The 16,216-nt window shown below is 50.8% G+C and overlaps 1 protein-coding gene across 1 annotated transcript in view; it reads left to right on the top strand.

Annotated features, from left to right (window-relative positions):
- The first annotated feature begins 1,122 nt into the window (after positions 1–1,122).
- Positions 1,123–16,216, top strand: part of FAT2 (FAT atypical cadherin 2) — a 56,080-nt gene continuing 40,986 nt past the window's right edge. Inside the window, exons 1-2 of the mRNA XM_053956768.1 lie at positions 1,123–1,209; positions 12,692–15,977. Coding sequence (XP_053812743.1) covers positions 12,713–15,977 — 3,265 coding nt within the window. The 5' untranslated portion in view covers positions 1,123–1,209; positions 12,692–12,712. The remainder of the gene's footprint in view (positions 1,210–12,691; positions 15,978–16,216) is intronic.

The following is a 16,216-nucleotide window of genomic DNA, read 5'->3' as shown; positions in this document are numbered from 1 at the left end:
ACCTATGTGGACAGTTTGAAGTTAAAATTGTCCAACTTCCATACTCTTTTTTTTTTTTTTTTTTTTCCCTAAAATCAGACAGAAGTCTTTCTGGGAATTTCAGTTGCAAAAACACGCCAGAGGGGTAGGAAACTTTACCTAAAGCTGAACATTCATTTCCCATGTTGAGAACTACCTTGTTCATACCTCACTTCAATCTAAAGAGGGAACATTAATATTTACTGGGGTTTGGGGTGCAAAGGAAGCGGGGAGGCAGAAGGGGATAAAGAGGACTGAAGGACCCTCACAGAAACACCCACAGAAGGGTCCGTGTCCTTTCACCTTGGTCTAGACCTGAGCAAGTCCCCCAGAGCCAGGATGCTCTACTTGTTCAAAGAAAAATCCCCCAAAGCTCCTGCTTTGGTTGATCCGTTGTTTGGTTGGACGTTGTCTGCTCTCCCCACGCTGCCATCTCTCCTCGCTGCCTCCTGCCTTTTCAGGACAGGACCACCTTCTCATCCTCTCTCTGCCTGTGCAGCACGGAGCACCCCGGGGCTTACTGGCGGCGGCCGAGGTTTCTGGGGGCTCCCCCAACACAAACAACAACAACAACCTTCAAAGTGCCTCTCGCATGCAGCTGCTCCGAGGGCAGATTCAGGTTTCCCCCACCCCCTTCTACCCATCCCTCCTTACAACACCCACCTGGCAGGTAGTTAAAAACAATCTTTGAGTTTTTCAGGTGTGTTGGAGGGATTTACCTGAGATATTCCACCAGCCCACCACCCCCACGCCCCTCCTGCAGTTGAAGCCCTGGATTTCATGGCAATGCTAGTTAATCTAACAGTAAAAAGCGCTGCAATTACTTGGCTCTAAGGCTTGGGTCCTTGCCCGGCACACATACGCACACACAACTTCACTTCGGCAGCGAGGGAGCGGGCGATGCCTCTCCTCCTCCTCCTCCTCCTGCAGCCCGTCACGGAAGGGCTGGCGCTCCTGCGAGCGAGTTCCACCCCTCGCAACTTTCTCCCTCGCTGCTCCCTCGCGGTGCCGCCGGAGTTCCAGCCGGCAAAACCCCTTCTTGCAGGAATTCCTCGGAGCCCTCTCCTCTGATTTGCAAGCACCATGGACCCCCGGCAGGCAGCGAGGTGCTGCTGCTGCGGGAGAGGATTTCCAGCGGAGGGAGCAGAGAGACAGTGAACTTCAGGAGAGGTCTCTCTCCTGTTGCAACAGGTAAGGCACGCTGCCCGCCGGTGTGGGGAGTTGAAATTACTCAGGGAGCAGTCTGTACATCGTGGATGGAGGAAGGCATGGAGGATGCAGAGATTTACTCGTGAAACTGCTTTTGCATGTGAGTAACTTTTGCTGGAAGCAGCCTTCACCTACAGAGAGAGGTTTGGGACTTAGAGCTCATCTCTTCCTCCCTTCTGGCACCCCTAGCATGGGGCTTATGGAAGGAGGCAGAAAAAGCTTCATTCGTGTTTTCATCTGGCTTAGCTGGGAAGCTTCAGCAGGCTGCAGCCAGTGCAAGCAGGTGGGCTCCAGGTATCAAAGGCAAAAGCCACGCTGCAGAACAAGGCAGGTGTGGAGGGAGTGAGCAGAGAAGCAATCCAGGTGTCTGAACAGGGCAGGATTTCTGCAAGGAGCAAGCTTGTGCTGGAGTAAATGGATGAGCTGTGGCAGGAGCAGTGATGGCGTCTGGCTGTAGGCGCAGCTCTTGGCCATGTACAGCCCTACAAACCGGGGTGAGGTGGTACCGCTCCAAACTCTGTCCCCACGTGCCCCACTAAGCCACTTCCACTGTCACCTCGAACTGGGCTGTGCTTTGGGGATTCCCGAGTGCAGCCACAGCGCTGGTGTTCCCCTGCCCAGCTTCCCTGTACACTCGGGTAAGAGCTCCTCACCTGCCCTTGAGCCCCTCCACGACGGGCAGCAGAGCCAGGGAGCTGAAGCCAGAGGCACCGTTTGTGTGTCTGCACCTTCATTCACTGTCAGATGCCTTGTGACGGGCTGAAATCCCAGAGCAAGCCCAGTCCCACTTCAGGGCGTGCAGGAGTTATTTCCTATGTACATGTGCAGCCCTGATAAAAGAGGTGAAAATACAGGCAGAGAGGCCTGGGCACTTGGAGCCGACGGCGCCCTTCCAAACTGCAGTTATCGGCTAATCAGCCTCCCGGGAAATTGAAGGCGGACCCGGTGGAGCACAGCACTCCAGAGGGACAAAGATCAGCGGTCACGCGACTGGGGTTGCTTCAGAGAAAACCCTTAAAGAAAGCTCCTGCTCCTTTGCGCCTGTGGCTGCGGAGGGCTGAGAGTTTCCAGGTGGTGTGGAAATTCAGGCTGTGTGGTGGTACGAGCTGGGCAGGCTCTGCTGGGCAGGCAGGGCTGTGGCCAACGGGCTCCTGCTTCGCCCAGAGTGCCCTGGATCCCGGCAGGGGGACATGGAAAGCTCTGTTCTGCCTAGTCCGGCACTCAGAGGGGCGAAGAACAGGCTGGGGATGTGTAGGGAGCTGTCGTGGCTCTCCAGGCTGTCAGCTAGAGAGACCTGGGAGGTTATCGGAGCTTCGGGAAAGCAAACAGTCTGTATTGGGCTCCTGAGCAGGGCTGGGCTGGGATTCGGGACAGCAAAGTCTCCGGGCTTGGCACTGTGTACTTTTATCATCTCCTAATACACAGAACACCCCACCTTATCGGGAAGGGTTCAGGGACATCCGCCTGTCTGCTGAGGGGTTGGGGTTCCTGAGGGTCTAGGCAGGGGAGACGTCTCTAACCCAGCCAGGGGATTCGGTCTCTGCTTCTCCCAGCCTGCCTGTTGTGCTCCAGCGTGCTCTGTGACATTCCCAAAACGAGCCCAGCTGCCCTGCCTGTGGAAGGGAGAGCGCGGCAGGATCCGCTCGTCTTTCCCTCGCACCATGAATGCATTTCAAATCCTAATGTTCCCAAACCAGTGCATCTCCCAACCCTGCAAACAAACAAGCATCACTCCTGTTCGGAGGGAGAGTTCAAAGGAGGCACGACACCTGGAATCAAGCATCTGTTGGGAACGAATGCATTTTGCATCCCGCTCTCCTGCCAACTGCTCCAAGGCAAGTGCTGCAGGATCGTTCCAGCTACCTGCATGCTGCAGCAATGGCATTCCCTCCTCCGTGCACCTCGCTTTGTTTTTTTGCCACGTGTGGAGCATGCAAGTGCAGCTGCACCTCGAGCAGTTAGCAGCAGGTTTCCCCCTATCATGGACAAACATAAGAGGATTAAATACCCCTGAGCCCTTTTAATTTTTTTTAACTGGGTTGGCAACATGGATGCTGCATTGTCTATTAACAAGGTGATCTGCTGAGCAAGCAATTTTTCCTCTAACCACACTTTTTCCTTGGCAATGAGGCAGGTACTGCTTTATTAGGAAAGAAACTTTCTTCTCTAATTTTGGGAAGTAGGAGCTCCAGGGAGGGGCAGGCTGCAAGGGCTGCTAGAAAGGTTTGTAGCTCAGAAATGGACAAGGAGTCGGGTTGAAACAAACCAAAGGAAACACTTCCCTTTTCTGTAGAGAGGGCATAATTAACTGTGGAACAAATTGCCACAGGATATTGCAGACAGTAAAAGTTGTATTTGGTTTCAGACAAGGTTTTGATCCATTTGGGATGGATGGCTCCAGTGAAGGTTTTTAAATGCAGTAGCCCAAGATCAGACAGGTACTTGCTGAAAAGTGGGAGAAGGAGCAGGTTACCCGTGCCTTCTTTTTTATGCTCGTCCACTAAGTAATCAAAACTGGCCATTTTGGGAGAGAGGATAGAGAGGTAGCCAAGCAGGGCTATTTTGATGCTCTTACATTGTGTGACTATTTTTGAGTGGCTGGGTTGCACGTTGGATAGAAGCTGTGACTCAGGCAGCCCGGGAGACGCGGGTTATGCCATGAATAGATACTCCATATGGCCCCGGTTGACAGGGACACTCTGTGCCCAGCCTGGTTGTCACAGGTGCTCCAAGCAGTGTCCATGCACCGTTGCTGGCTCCACAGAGGTGCTGCAATGGCAGGAGATCTCAGAAATACGCTTCCAGCAGAGTCCGGAGCAGGAGGGAGTGACCTGTGCTGGGAGCACAAAGAGAGCTGACAAGGACACACTGTGGCAATGAGACCAGCCTGGGCAAACGCGTCTGTCCTGGGGGTTAATCTTTTCTCCGGTGAAACGCCGAGCTCTCCCCAGGGCACGGGCTGACCTTGCAGCAGCTTGTGCAGCACTTTGGACACAGCACAGGAGGTGGGCGGCTGCGGGCAGGTCTGGGAGCTGAAGGGTTTTCTATCAGCTCGCAGGTAACCCTCTGCATTCAATAAATATCTGCTGCAGGGAATTTTCGTGGCACGGCTACTGGCATGCTGGCCAGCCATCCTTTTGCGAGGGAGGATCGTGCCCTGATTGTCTCATTCATATTTTGTCCTCTGTGTTCTTACGGGAAGGAGCAGCGCAAGGCAGCGGAGAGAGAGGGGCTGCAGGCAGAGCAGAGAGCTGCTCTCCGTGATCACCTTCGGGCAGCAGAAGGGAAAGAGCAGCAGGGCTCTGGGCAGGGCAAGGAGAACGTGGGATGAGTGCGGGGACAGGCCTGCAGGGCGAATGAGAATTGCCGGGTGGGAGGGAAAGGTGAGGGAGGAGCGCGGTGGGCAGGGCTGTGCTGCAGGGCAGGCGGGGGCTGAGAGTCCCTGTCCTGCCGAGCGCTGGGGCTCCTCACCTGCACCCGGCAGGGCACAAGGTCCCACACGCAGCTTTTCACGCCAAGATGCTCCTGGGCTCCTTCCCGAAGAATTTTAGCGATTTTAGCATAACGTGTATGTTCCCCACGGGGAATCGCAGGGCACTGGAGGTGATGAGGGCAGTGGCCTCGTTACCAACACCCAGGTTGAGTTAAGGTGGCAGTGAGGACTCGCAGGGTCTGAGCCCTTTCACACTGGGCAGAGCTGCTGCTCTCACCAGGCTGGGGTGAGCTGAGCTCTGTTGGTGTCCACGGCTCTGGTGGGAGTTGTGTGTGGAGACCTCTGCTCTCCCAGCTTTGCAGCACCTCGGTAAACAGCTGTTCTGCGAGCAGCAGAATTCATGAAGCTTGGTTGCCTGCGGCGCTCCCTCTTGTGTGGATTCTCTGATGTCTAGTAATCGGGTTGGGCTCACATTAGAGCTTTTTCTTCCAGATGGGAGTCCTAATTTGGATTTCTCTCCTCTGTCCTGCTGCTTTTCGCAAGCTTGTGCAAAGTTAACTCCTTTCAAGTCTTTGCCTATCTGGTTAAATTTGGCTGAAGCTGGCCAGTGGATCTGAAGGGGTAGCAGGATAGACAGTGTGGTCCCACACACCCGGTTCCCTCAGCAGTCTGCAGACAGGGGAATGATCATCAGTGTAAGATAACTTGCATCCCAAGCATGAGGAAAATGTGAAAGGCTGAGTACAAGTTTTGGCAGGAGAAAGCAATCAGAGAAGAGCCCAGGACCCTTGTGGGCTCTCACAGATAATTTGCAGTGACTGAGGTATGGGGTCCTTGGTGCTAAAAGCTTCCATGGCAGCTGAATCACAGGGTGAGTGGTGCACAGTCCCAGCAGCAGCAGAGTGGGGGCACACTCATGTGAGATCCTGGCATGCTCCACCTGGCTCTTGTGCCAACGTGCTTGGGCTGCTGCACTGTGGTGCCCAACCCCAGGGCCCCTCACACCCTGCCTGGTGAGCAGCTCCCACCAAAACTCCTTCCTACCAACACTGACTGCCCCTTCTGCAGCCCCCAGGGCTGTTTCTTGTCCCAGCCAGCAGGTACCCTGTTCCCCTGACAGCCACCAGTGGGATGTGCTGTCTCCTGGCTGTCATAGCTGCTGTCCTTGTCCACCCTCAACACCTCCACTGGTTTTCGGTGCAGTGGCAGCTTTTGGATGATAAGCAGGATTTACCCCCTTGCTCCCGTAACTGGGGAGAGCAGAGGAAAGGGATTAGGAATAATGCATAAGGATGCTTCCCTGTTGGCACAAGGAAGTTCACTTCCCTCATGTCACACTTGCCCTGGGACAGGAGCCAGCAGCAAGGCAGTTGGCACTGCAAGGTTCCCTCAGCCCCCCAGACCTCACTGAGAGCTCCATAGCTCTGGAGCTGCTCAGTTAATTCTTGCTCTAGAATGATGCTGCAATGCCAAAACAGATCATTGACCCTCACAACTCTACAGAGAGTTCAAGCATGTTCAAGTTGTCCTGTGCCTAACAGATGAGCTTACAGCAATGGCACCTCAGCTAGGTGACATGTTGTCTGGGCTGGGCCTAGGTGTTGGCAGCAGTACAAAATCCAGCTCTGCCTGAGTTCCTCACAGAGCAGACAGAAATACACATTGCAGGTGGGAAGGTGGCCTTTGGCTTCACGTACCAGGTGATGCTCTTGGACAGAGGATGGCTTGGAGGCAAAGACACACAGCACCTGCTGGCCCCAGTGGAGGGTCACACCTGGGCAGCAGGAGCAGCATCAGGGCACAGCCAAAGCCCCAAGGATGGGGGAATGGGTGAGATGTCCCAGGGGGAAGGGGGTGAGTGGCTGGCTGGAGGAAGCCACAGTAAGATGTCATGGAGCCAGGTGCCTTTAGAGCCAGTCTGGCTCTGAGCATCCAGCCTGTGAAACCCGGCACGGTGGCAAAAGCATCCAGCTGTAAGGGGGAAGGAGGAGTTGGACATCAGAGTAACTAAATGCTTCCGAGCTGCCCTTCCCACACGGAAGGCCATCCTGCCATCTCCTCTCTGGCTCAACTCATCCGTGTCTTGCACCACTCAAGGGACAGCACCCCGCCCTGTTCCCACTGAATGGTGGTCCTGGCAGGACCTGGAGAAGGCAGGGCTGCCTCAGAATGAAGCAGTTTTACTGAACCCTGCTAAGTACAGAGAAAAAAGATTATCTCTGCCAGATCTCCTCCCAACCTGGGGTACAGACTGCCCCACACAACTCAGTGTCTCACAGGCTTCCCCCAAACTCCTTCAAGGGAGTCCCTGTTCCACCACCACCCCATAGAGGCTGCCAGCCCAAGCTCCTTGGGGTATCCAGACCCCCCAGGTTAAAGCACCTGCCTGGTTCAGCTGGCAGGTGATGGAAAGAACATTTGTAGTGCTTTAGGACTGTACCTGTTCTGCTCAGGGATGTGTGTGTGACCTCCTGCCATGCTGAGCAGGCCAAGGAAAGAGTCACTGCTCTGCATGCCAGCATGAGACTCATTAACCCATGGCTTTCCGTGGCTCTGCAGCTGAGAAGCCCTCAGTACAGCCCACCCCATCAGTACACAGCCCCTTTACCCCAGGAACAGAGCTCAGCCATGAAATGGTTGTGGCACAGGTCTGGCACTGCCACGCACTGCCCTGACAGCATTCCATGGGACGCTCCGAGCAAGGACAGTCCTTGGTGGTAAAAGGCACGTGCACCAGGTTCTACATGATCAGCCACCTTGCTCCAGGCTGTCCAGCAACCTGGAAACAATTTCCAAAACTTTATCCAAGCCATTCAGAGATTGGAAAGTCGAGATGGGGAAGGAGCAGCCCAACTGTGCCTGGATGGAATCTGCAAGTCCAGCAAAAAGCTGCACCCACACTGACACAGCCCCCAAGCAGGCTGGTGCAAGCAGTTCTGCAAACATCAGCCCTACAAAACCATCCACAGGCGCTGGAAAACCCCGAGATACATTGAAGAAGGAAGCACCATAACTTCAGGGGCTCTTTTCATTAGTTTTCTGGCTTTGTGTAGTACCTCCAGGACGTGTTTCTCCTGCTGTACTGCAAAACCAAGCAGAGACTGCACAACCAAAGGCAGGAGCAGGATCTCCAAGGAAGGAGATCTTTCTTTGCTCTTTTTCAAAGTCCAGGGAGACAGTTTGAAAGATACCCATCTCCACAGAGAAGTCAAACCCCACTGGGTGACTCTGAGCAGCCACCAGGGAACTCCCCAAATGGAAAATAATCCAAAATGATCCAAGATTCCCACCAAAATCATTGTAGCAGAGGAGAGGGCAAGCATTAACCAAGCAGCACAACCTCCCTGCAGGGTGAACACAGGCTATTTCAGCATTGGGAAGCAAAACATTTCACAGTGTCCATTTAACTCTGTGACTTTGCCACACTGAAAGCCCAGGGACTGCTTTCTGGTTGGTCCTATTTGGCAGGCAGCTGTAGGGATATTGCCCCATCTGTAGCTGGACCCTTTCTGCTCCACCAAGCCAGGAGAGCAGTGTCCCATCTCCTGTTACCTCCCCAACACCTTGTACTCACCATCTTAAAGGATTGCTCCCTTTGCTCTCTGTCTCTGTTTCACAGTGGCCATTGAAATGCATCGTTAAACTAATTACTTGAACAGCCAGTCTCATCTTCTGTCTTTCCCTGTTCTTGCAGCCTCTGACAAAGAAGTTGACGTGTTTGGGGGGGATTTTTCTTGGTCCTTATCCTGGGGAAAAGGCTGTTTCTTGTATTGAGGGAAAAAGGGAGAGGAAATGGAGGGAGGTGAGGGAGGAAGATGAGAGGAAGAAAGAAAACTTGGAATACATGCTGGCAAAAGACTAGTAAGGGAACAGTTGTCCTTATTTTCCAATGAAAATTATGATTTTTCTTTAGGCTTCTGATCTCAAAACCTTGGGCCAAGCCCCCACCACAACTCATGAGGGGAATGCGTGCACTCAGCACGCACTTTGTTTTGTGTTTTGGGTTTTTATTGCTTTTAAATGCTCCTCTTGAAGGGAATCAAAAGGTGGGGCTGGGGCCACACCTGACTCTGGCAGGCTACAGCACTTTCCTGCGATATGGCCAACAAACACAGCAGCCCACACCTTGCAGGAGACCCCTGGGAGGGCCTGCAGAGAGCCCTCTGCCCATGCCCCAGCCACTCACCCCAGCTGGCCAAAATAGCCTTTTCCTGCACCAATCCCCCCAAATCACCCATCTCCACGGTCTCCCCACGCACTCACTTTGAATCTCAGCGCTGTGTTTGTTCCCTCATTTCAAGCCGACAGATTTGGGCATGTCTTTGACAGAGGTTCACAATTTGGATGTTAAATTTAGACGCGCGCTCAGGCTCTGATTAGAGATACACCGACTGTTTACTGGCTTCGCTGGAGTTTGCATCTACAGGGCTGAGGGCAAAGCCCCCCGAGGCTCTCTGATCCTCGCCTGGTGATTAGGACAGGAGGTTGAATCACCACATAATGATGCCCTGGTATTTCCCTAAGTCGGGAGCGTGCCCTGCCCTCCACACTCCATCCCACCGTGGGCTTCCTCCAGCGCTGCTGCCTTCCCACGTGCAGCCAGAGCCAGCAGGCCACGAAAGAGAGAAGTGGAGCACTCTCAGGAGCAGAAATAAATGGTCCCATGAGGTGAAGAGACCAGAGGCAAGTGAGGATGTTCAAGTGTTGAATGCTTGCAGCTGATCTGGCAGCCCTGAAGAGTGTATGCTCCTTGCCACAGGTCCCATGGATCGTGCACTAATTGCTGTCAGCACAAGGACATGGGGTAGCGCAGCTTAGAAAAGCAGGAGGAATGGTTCTCTTAATCTGCACGAAAAATCTGTTTGGTTTCACCCAGTTTCCATCTGGAGATCCTTGTAATTTGTGGCAAGGACCCCTGAGCTTGGCAGTGCTGCTCCTCCTTGGTAACCACCTGCATTTGGGAATAAGGGCCAGTAAATTGACTTTTTTTGCTGGTTTCATGCTATGCACAGCTTTCAACCCCCGGAACAAAAGTCATAGAAACCCCCCTCTTTTCTGCTGGTTCATTGCTGTCATCTTCCAGGGTCAGTCCCAACAGGATTTTCTCTAGAGCTGAGGCAATTCACCAGATTTCCCCTCTCTTCAGAGCACTGTCCCCCATTTTTCTGTTAAGCTTCACCATGGCCCTTGGAAATGTCCCAGTCCCACTTCTGGGTAGTTTTGCATTGTGACTGTGGCATAAATGATTCCAGAAGCAGAAGACAGATAGGGACAGCACAGTCATCTCCTGGGAGATCTATCATGCTTCAAATTGCACAAAAGCCATGCTGGAGAAAGAGAAACAAGACCCTCAGAGCATGATTGCTTCCCAGTGCAGCCTACTAAAGGAGAAGCGGCAGGCTGCAGGTCATAGGGGATGATTTCCAGGCTCAGGGTGGGAAGTTGCTGTCAGGGGACAGAGACTCTCTGTTCCACTGAGCGTGGTCCTGACACAAAGAGAAACTCCTGAAAAGTTGATGGTGATGCCTCCTAGACAATTCTCCACAAGTTTTGACTGTGTCTTCCAAAGCTTCAGATCATTTCCAGAGGAAATGAGGCTTCTGCCTCATGCCCCAGATGTGTAGTCACTCTCCATCCCTCATAACAAATGCTGAAGCCATTGATTGCTTTCAGTCCAGCTTGTAATTGAGAGCAAAGCTCTAAGGAATATTGAGGTCACAACAGGTTTTGAAAAATAATTATCTGGACAGAGGAGTAAAACCCTGCTAATACAGAGGGGAAAAGCAGCAATGTTAAGTGAAGCCCTTCTTAGATGTCAGGAAATATACAGGGAAGAGGGAGGTTAAGTACATTCCAGGAGAGATTCAGACGAAAGCTTGCATCTTGTTAAAATGCCAGAAAACCCACTCCTTGCTCAAGGTTATCCTCCCATATTGAATTGCTGGTGCCCAGGAAGGCATGTGCTCTGGATCCAGCTTTTCTTGTGGTTGTGGAGTTCATAACGTCTCTGCTTTGTGGGTTCTCTGATGTCTTATGAGAGATGAGTTCACATTGCTGTTTGAGTACAATTCAATTAAAAAGTCAATTAGCCCAGATACAAAGCGATCGGATTCATTAAGTCTGCTGTTGGTGGAACAGCTCTGGTTTGGTTGCTGGTTTATTCTGGTGTCTTGCTCCACTCTGGGGTGTGTGGATTGCCCCGCTCCCAGCGCTCGCAGCCACGCGTGCGCAGCCTGCGAACGTCTCCTCTCCAGGTTCAGCAGTTGAAAATGCTGGAAGGGAGTAGCTCTAGGCAAGTCCCTACATGCTGCACAGCTCCGAAGTGCTGTTAAGTAACAAGCAACAAGCAGAGCTTTTAAGAACATGGTTTTTGACTTCTCAGAAGGAGCCACATGCCTTTCTGGGTCACCCATGCCTGCCCTCCAAGTTTTTCTTTAATTTGAAGTACATTTGGGACTGTGTTGTGTGTCCTAGAAGTGAAATGATGGCATGAAAAAATGAGGCTGAATTTTGTCAAAACTGAATTGTGTTGATTTCTCTCTGACTTCTGATAGCTTGACTTCAGCTTCAGACCATTTGTTTCAAAAAGGAATGACCACAGAGAGGTTTTTGGATGGTTGGCTTCTCTTTACCAAGGAGAAAAGGATTTGAAACAAATGTGAAATTTACAGCTTTGTATTTATCAGTAATTAGATAACTCAGTGAGAGAATATGACACATACTGTTAGTTGGGATCTAACAATTGGTTCCTAACACTCAACTTGAGTTACAAATTGAACTAGTTCTGGTTCTTAAAGAGATGAGTCTTGAAAAAGTGTCTGGAAAAACAAGTCTTCCCTGTTTAAATTAGGAATGTGCCAAATGACTGGCAGGTACTTGATATATAATTTAAATTTAAAACAGGAAGAAACAGTTCTAGATAAAGATCTCCTAGGATATCTAGGGGAAATATATGCACCTATATTTAGCTTATCCCTGGTTTCAACCCCTAACTGCACACACAGCAGCATGCACTTAGCTTTTGAAAAGAACAGGCCTTGATCCTTTAACAAGCTCTGCAAAGCTCCCTAATGAAGTCACATCCCTGTTAATCACATATGTGCTCCCCAGTTCTTCCTTTGATACACCTTGTTCACAGAGATAAACCGTGGAGCCCCAGCTGCTCGGGAGCTGTTAGAGAGGGAAGCTGATGGCGGGTGGTCATGGACAGCAGATCCTCCACAGGAATCCTGACCCTGGGGCTTTGCCATGAGAAGGCAGCAACCAGAGAGATTACTCAAGGGCTGAGGGTGACATGGGCAAAGTGTCTTGCTGGAAGCCTGCTCCTTCAGTCAGCACGGAGGAGGCAGCAGGGTCAGGCCTGTGCATTAGAACTTTGAGGTAATTGAGGAGGCAGAGCTTGACTAGAAAGTGAGAGAAAGTTGTTGGAAAGGCCACATCGCGATGCTGCACACTCAGAAGGAATTTTTACAACGTGGCATGTGTTCCCCATCATTGCTGGGGAAGGACAGCACATCCTATAGCGCAGGGAGAGAAAAGGGAAGACAACCACAGAGAGGCACATAAATCAGTTTGTATTTTGACTCTCAAAGATATTTTTCAGAAACCTCAGTGGAGAGAGAAGTTAAGATGGAGAAAGGAGGCTGGAGAAACAAAACAAGAGGGAGTTTGGATTTGGGATGGAAAGTGTAAATATGTTGTTTGACTTAGGAGAAAGCAGAATGAAGGGAGGGAAGATTGTTCACAGAATAGCAAGTCAGCCTGATCAGAGTGTCTTGCATGACTGAGCACATTTTGCCCTCTACAAAGGCAGAAACTGAAGCAGAGAAAGTGAAGAAATCTGAGCCAGAGTAGGGATGTGGGAGGACAGATCCCTCACTGGGACAGAGGGAAGAAGAGCTGAGCTAACAATTGTATCAGTAAAGATCAAGGTAGACAGAGCAGGGAGGTGAGGCTGAGCCTTGCAGACTTTTTTCTGTAACACACTGACCTTAATGAAAATGACCAGTGTTCTTCCTTTGACACCTGCAGGGCTCGAGGAGACACCGCACCATGGAAGTCTCCATCAGGAGTCACTTCCTGAGTGTTGCTGTTTTCCTGATGCATTGTGTGGTCCACAAGGCCAGCTGTGAGAAGGGCAACACTTCCCCTCTGCACTTCACCCACTTCTTCTACAATGCCACCATCTATGAGAACTCAGCCCCCAAGACCTACGTGGAGAGCTACGTCAAAATGGGTATTTACAAGACAGTCCCTGAGTGGGACATCAGGTACAGAATAGCTTCTGGGGACAACACTGGTCTGTTTAAAACAGAAGAGCACGTGATCGGGGATTTCTGCTTCTTGAGAATAAGAACCAGGAGCAGCAACACAGCACTTTTAAACCGTGAGGTCAAAGACAGTTACATGTTAATAATCAAGGCCACAGAGAGCACCTTTGCCTACGAAGCCTGGGCCAAAGTCTTGATCCATATTCTGGACAGAAATGACTTGAAACCTCTCTTTTCACCGCCCTCCTACAAAGTGTCCATCAGAGAAGACACTCCTCTGAAAACAGTGGTCAGCACGCTCAGTGCCACTGACGCTGACGCTGGCCAGAACGCTGAGTTCTACTATGCCCTCAACACCAAGTCCAACCTGTTCACTGTGCACCCCACCACGGGGGCAGTTATGGTCACAGGCAGGCTGAACAGCACCCATCGAGGCAGGCATAACCTGCAGGTTTGGGCTGTGGACAGAATGAGAAAGATCACGGGGGGGGATGGCTTTGGGAACTTGGCTAATCTCACCATCCAAGTGGAGCCATCTGCCAGGAAACCCCCCTCTATCTCCTCAGTGAAGGTGACATCACCTGATTCAGAGGAAGACTTTATCTATGCAACTCTTTCTGTAGAAAGTGGTGACTCAGAAACAGGGATTGATTCGGTTGAGTTTGTGGATGGAGATCCGGGAAGACATTTCAAAGCCATCAAATCCTACTTTGGGAGCACTGAGTTCATGATTGTGTCAAACAAAGAGATAAACTGGTTACTTTACCCATTTGGTTTCAACCTCAGTGTGCAAGCCAAGGACAAGAGCAAGCCACCACTGTTCTCTCCTGTCAGAGTTGTCCACATACCTCCCTCCAAGTATGTTTCTGCCAGGTTTGAGAAAGAAGTGTACCGGGTCCAGCTCAGTGAATTTTCCCCAGCTGGAAGCCAAGTTGTTATGGTGAAGATCGCACCAGTCGTCCCAAATCTTAAATACATTTTGAGACCTACTCCTGACAGCACAAGCTTTAAGATCAATCCTCACACTGGACTGATAACTACAGTCAGAGCAATGAACTTCCATGAGCAGTCTAGTTTTGAGCTTGAAGTTACAAGCAGTAACAGTCACACATCCACGACTGTTATCGTTGACATCACTGACTGCAACAATCACGCTCCAAGTTTTACTCAGTCTTCGTACCATGGGGCCTTTGATGAAAATGTTCCTCCTGGTACCAGTGTCTTAACAGTAAGGGCTACAGATGAAGATAAAGGAGACAATGGCTTTGTCACCTACAGCATAGCCAACCAGAAATCAGTTCCCTTTGTCATTGACCCCTATTCTGGTGTCATTTCCACCTCCAAGTCGATGGACTACGAGCTGATGCAGAGACAGTACCACCTGCGAGTGTGGGCGTCAGATTGGGGCTCACCCTTCCGCCATGAGACTGAGGTGTACGTCTCCCTCACACTGAGCAATGTCAATGACAACGCTCCTGTGTTTGAGAAGGCAAGCTGCAGTGGCGCCATCCCACGGGACTTTCCAGTTGGGAGCCCTGTGGCCACGGTCTCTGCAATTGACAGTGATGAGCTGCAGCATATCAAATACGAAATCAAGTCTGGCAATGAGTTACAGCATTTTGAACTGAATCCCATCTCTGGAGTAATATCCCTTAGAATATCTCTGCGAGATCTTCCTTCTGAACAGCCACTTTTCTACTCTTTGAAAATAACTGCAACAGATGGAGAGAACTACGCCTTGCCAACATCTGTAAACATCACTGTGGTCAGCCAAGGTCTCCCCGTCAAAATGCAGTGTGAGGAAACAGGAGTCTTGAAACAACTGACAGAAACCATCATACACTCCATCGAGTCTCAGTCTCAAGGCCATGGGCAGGATGATGAAACATCTCTGAACTTGCACCTTATAAACCATAATGCTCCTAAGTTTGATGACAGCTTTCCACGATCCATTGATATCATAGAGACTGTTCCCATCAACTCAACTATTGCTGACCTTTCAGCCATTGATCCTGACACTGGTTTTAGTGGAAAATTGGTTTATGTGATCTCAGATGGAAATGATGACAGCTGCTTTACAATTGACCTGGAACTGGGTCTCCTTCAAGTCCTTTCTCCTTTAGATCATGAACAAACCAGCTTCTACATTCTCAACATTACTGTGTACGACCTTGGTACACCACAAAAATCATCTTGGAAACTATTGGCTGTGAACGTGTTGGATACCAATGATGATACTCCTAAATTCACTCAAGGTGCCTATTGGGTGGCAATACCAGAACATGTAGCAACAGGGACAACAATAGCTCAACTGAAAGCAGAAGATGCTGATACAGATGACAATGGGAGAGTAAAATACTCTCTCCTAACCCCCACGGATAAGTTTGCCATTAACAGTGTCACTGGAGAAGTGACAGTTACAGGTGCTCTAGATAGAGAATTGTGGCCTTGCTATGTGCTGAAAATAGAAGCTAGGGACCAGCCCAAAACAGGCTTCCAGCTGTTCTCTGTTACAGACCTCATTGTGACTCTGGAGGATGTAAACGACAACACCCCTCAGTGCCTCCCAGCCCTCAACAGTGTGAAGGCCCCCGAAGACCTGCCCGTGGGGACCATTCTCCTGTTTCTGGAAGCTTTTGACCCTGACGCTGGCTCTGGGGGGGAGGTGAGGTACAGCCTCATTAACCATGAGGAGATGATGTTTCATGTGGATAAGCTGACCGGGGCGCTCCGTTTGGAGAAGGAGCTGGACTATGAGAAGAGGGACTCTTACAATCTAACCGTGCAGGTCAGTGACGGTGGGAAGCCCTTCTCTCGCTCTTCCCTCTGCCACCTGGAAGTGAACGTCATTGATGTCAACGAGAACTTGAACCCACCACGCTTTGCCTCCTTTGTCTTCAAAGGCTGGGTGCAGGAGAACAGCCCTAAGGGCACGTCGGTGATGATGGTCACGGCCAAGGACATCGACAGGGGCAAAGATGGAGAGGTTCAGTATTTCCTCCGAGAAGGCACTGGCCTGTCCGTCTTCCACATCGAAAAGGACACAGGTAAGGACATATTCATTTAATAGTGCACCTTGAAGGCTTAAACTACCTGGTGTGTTTGGCCTGGCTGTTTACAATGTTCTGTGCATTCAAGCCTTTCTTGATTGTGCAGGGATTTACTAATTTACCCCTGGATGTGGGTAGGAACAAGCAGGGGTTTTTCTCCTTAAAATAACAGCAGATCAGTGTATGTCCTCCCCCAAAATACCAAGGTCTTCTCTATCACTTGTGTACCAAAAATT

This window comes from Vidua chalybeata, chromosome 15 (assembly GCF_026979565.1).
Source record: "Vidua chalybeata isolate OUT-0048 chromosome 15, bVidCha1 merged haplotype, whole genome shotgun sequence".
In the NCBI taxonomy this organism is placed as follows: Eukaryota; Metazoa; Chordata; class Aves; order Passeriformes; family Viduidae; genus Vidua; species Vidua chalybeata.
The sequence above is the reverse complement of the archived record's forward strand: the minus strand, read 5'-3'. Positions and strand labels throughout refer to the sequence as shown.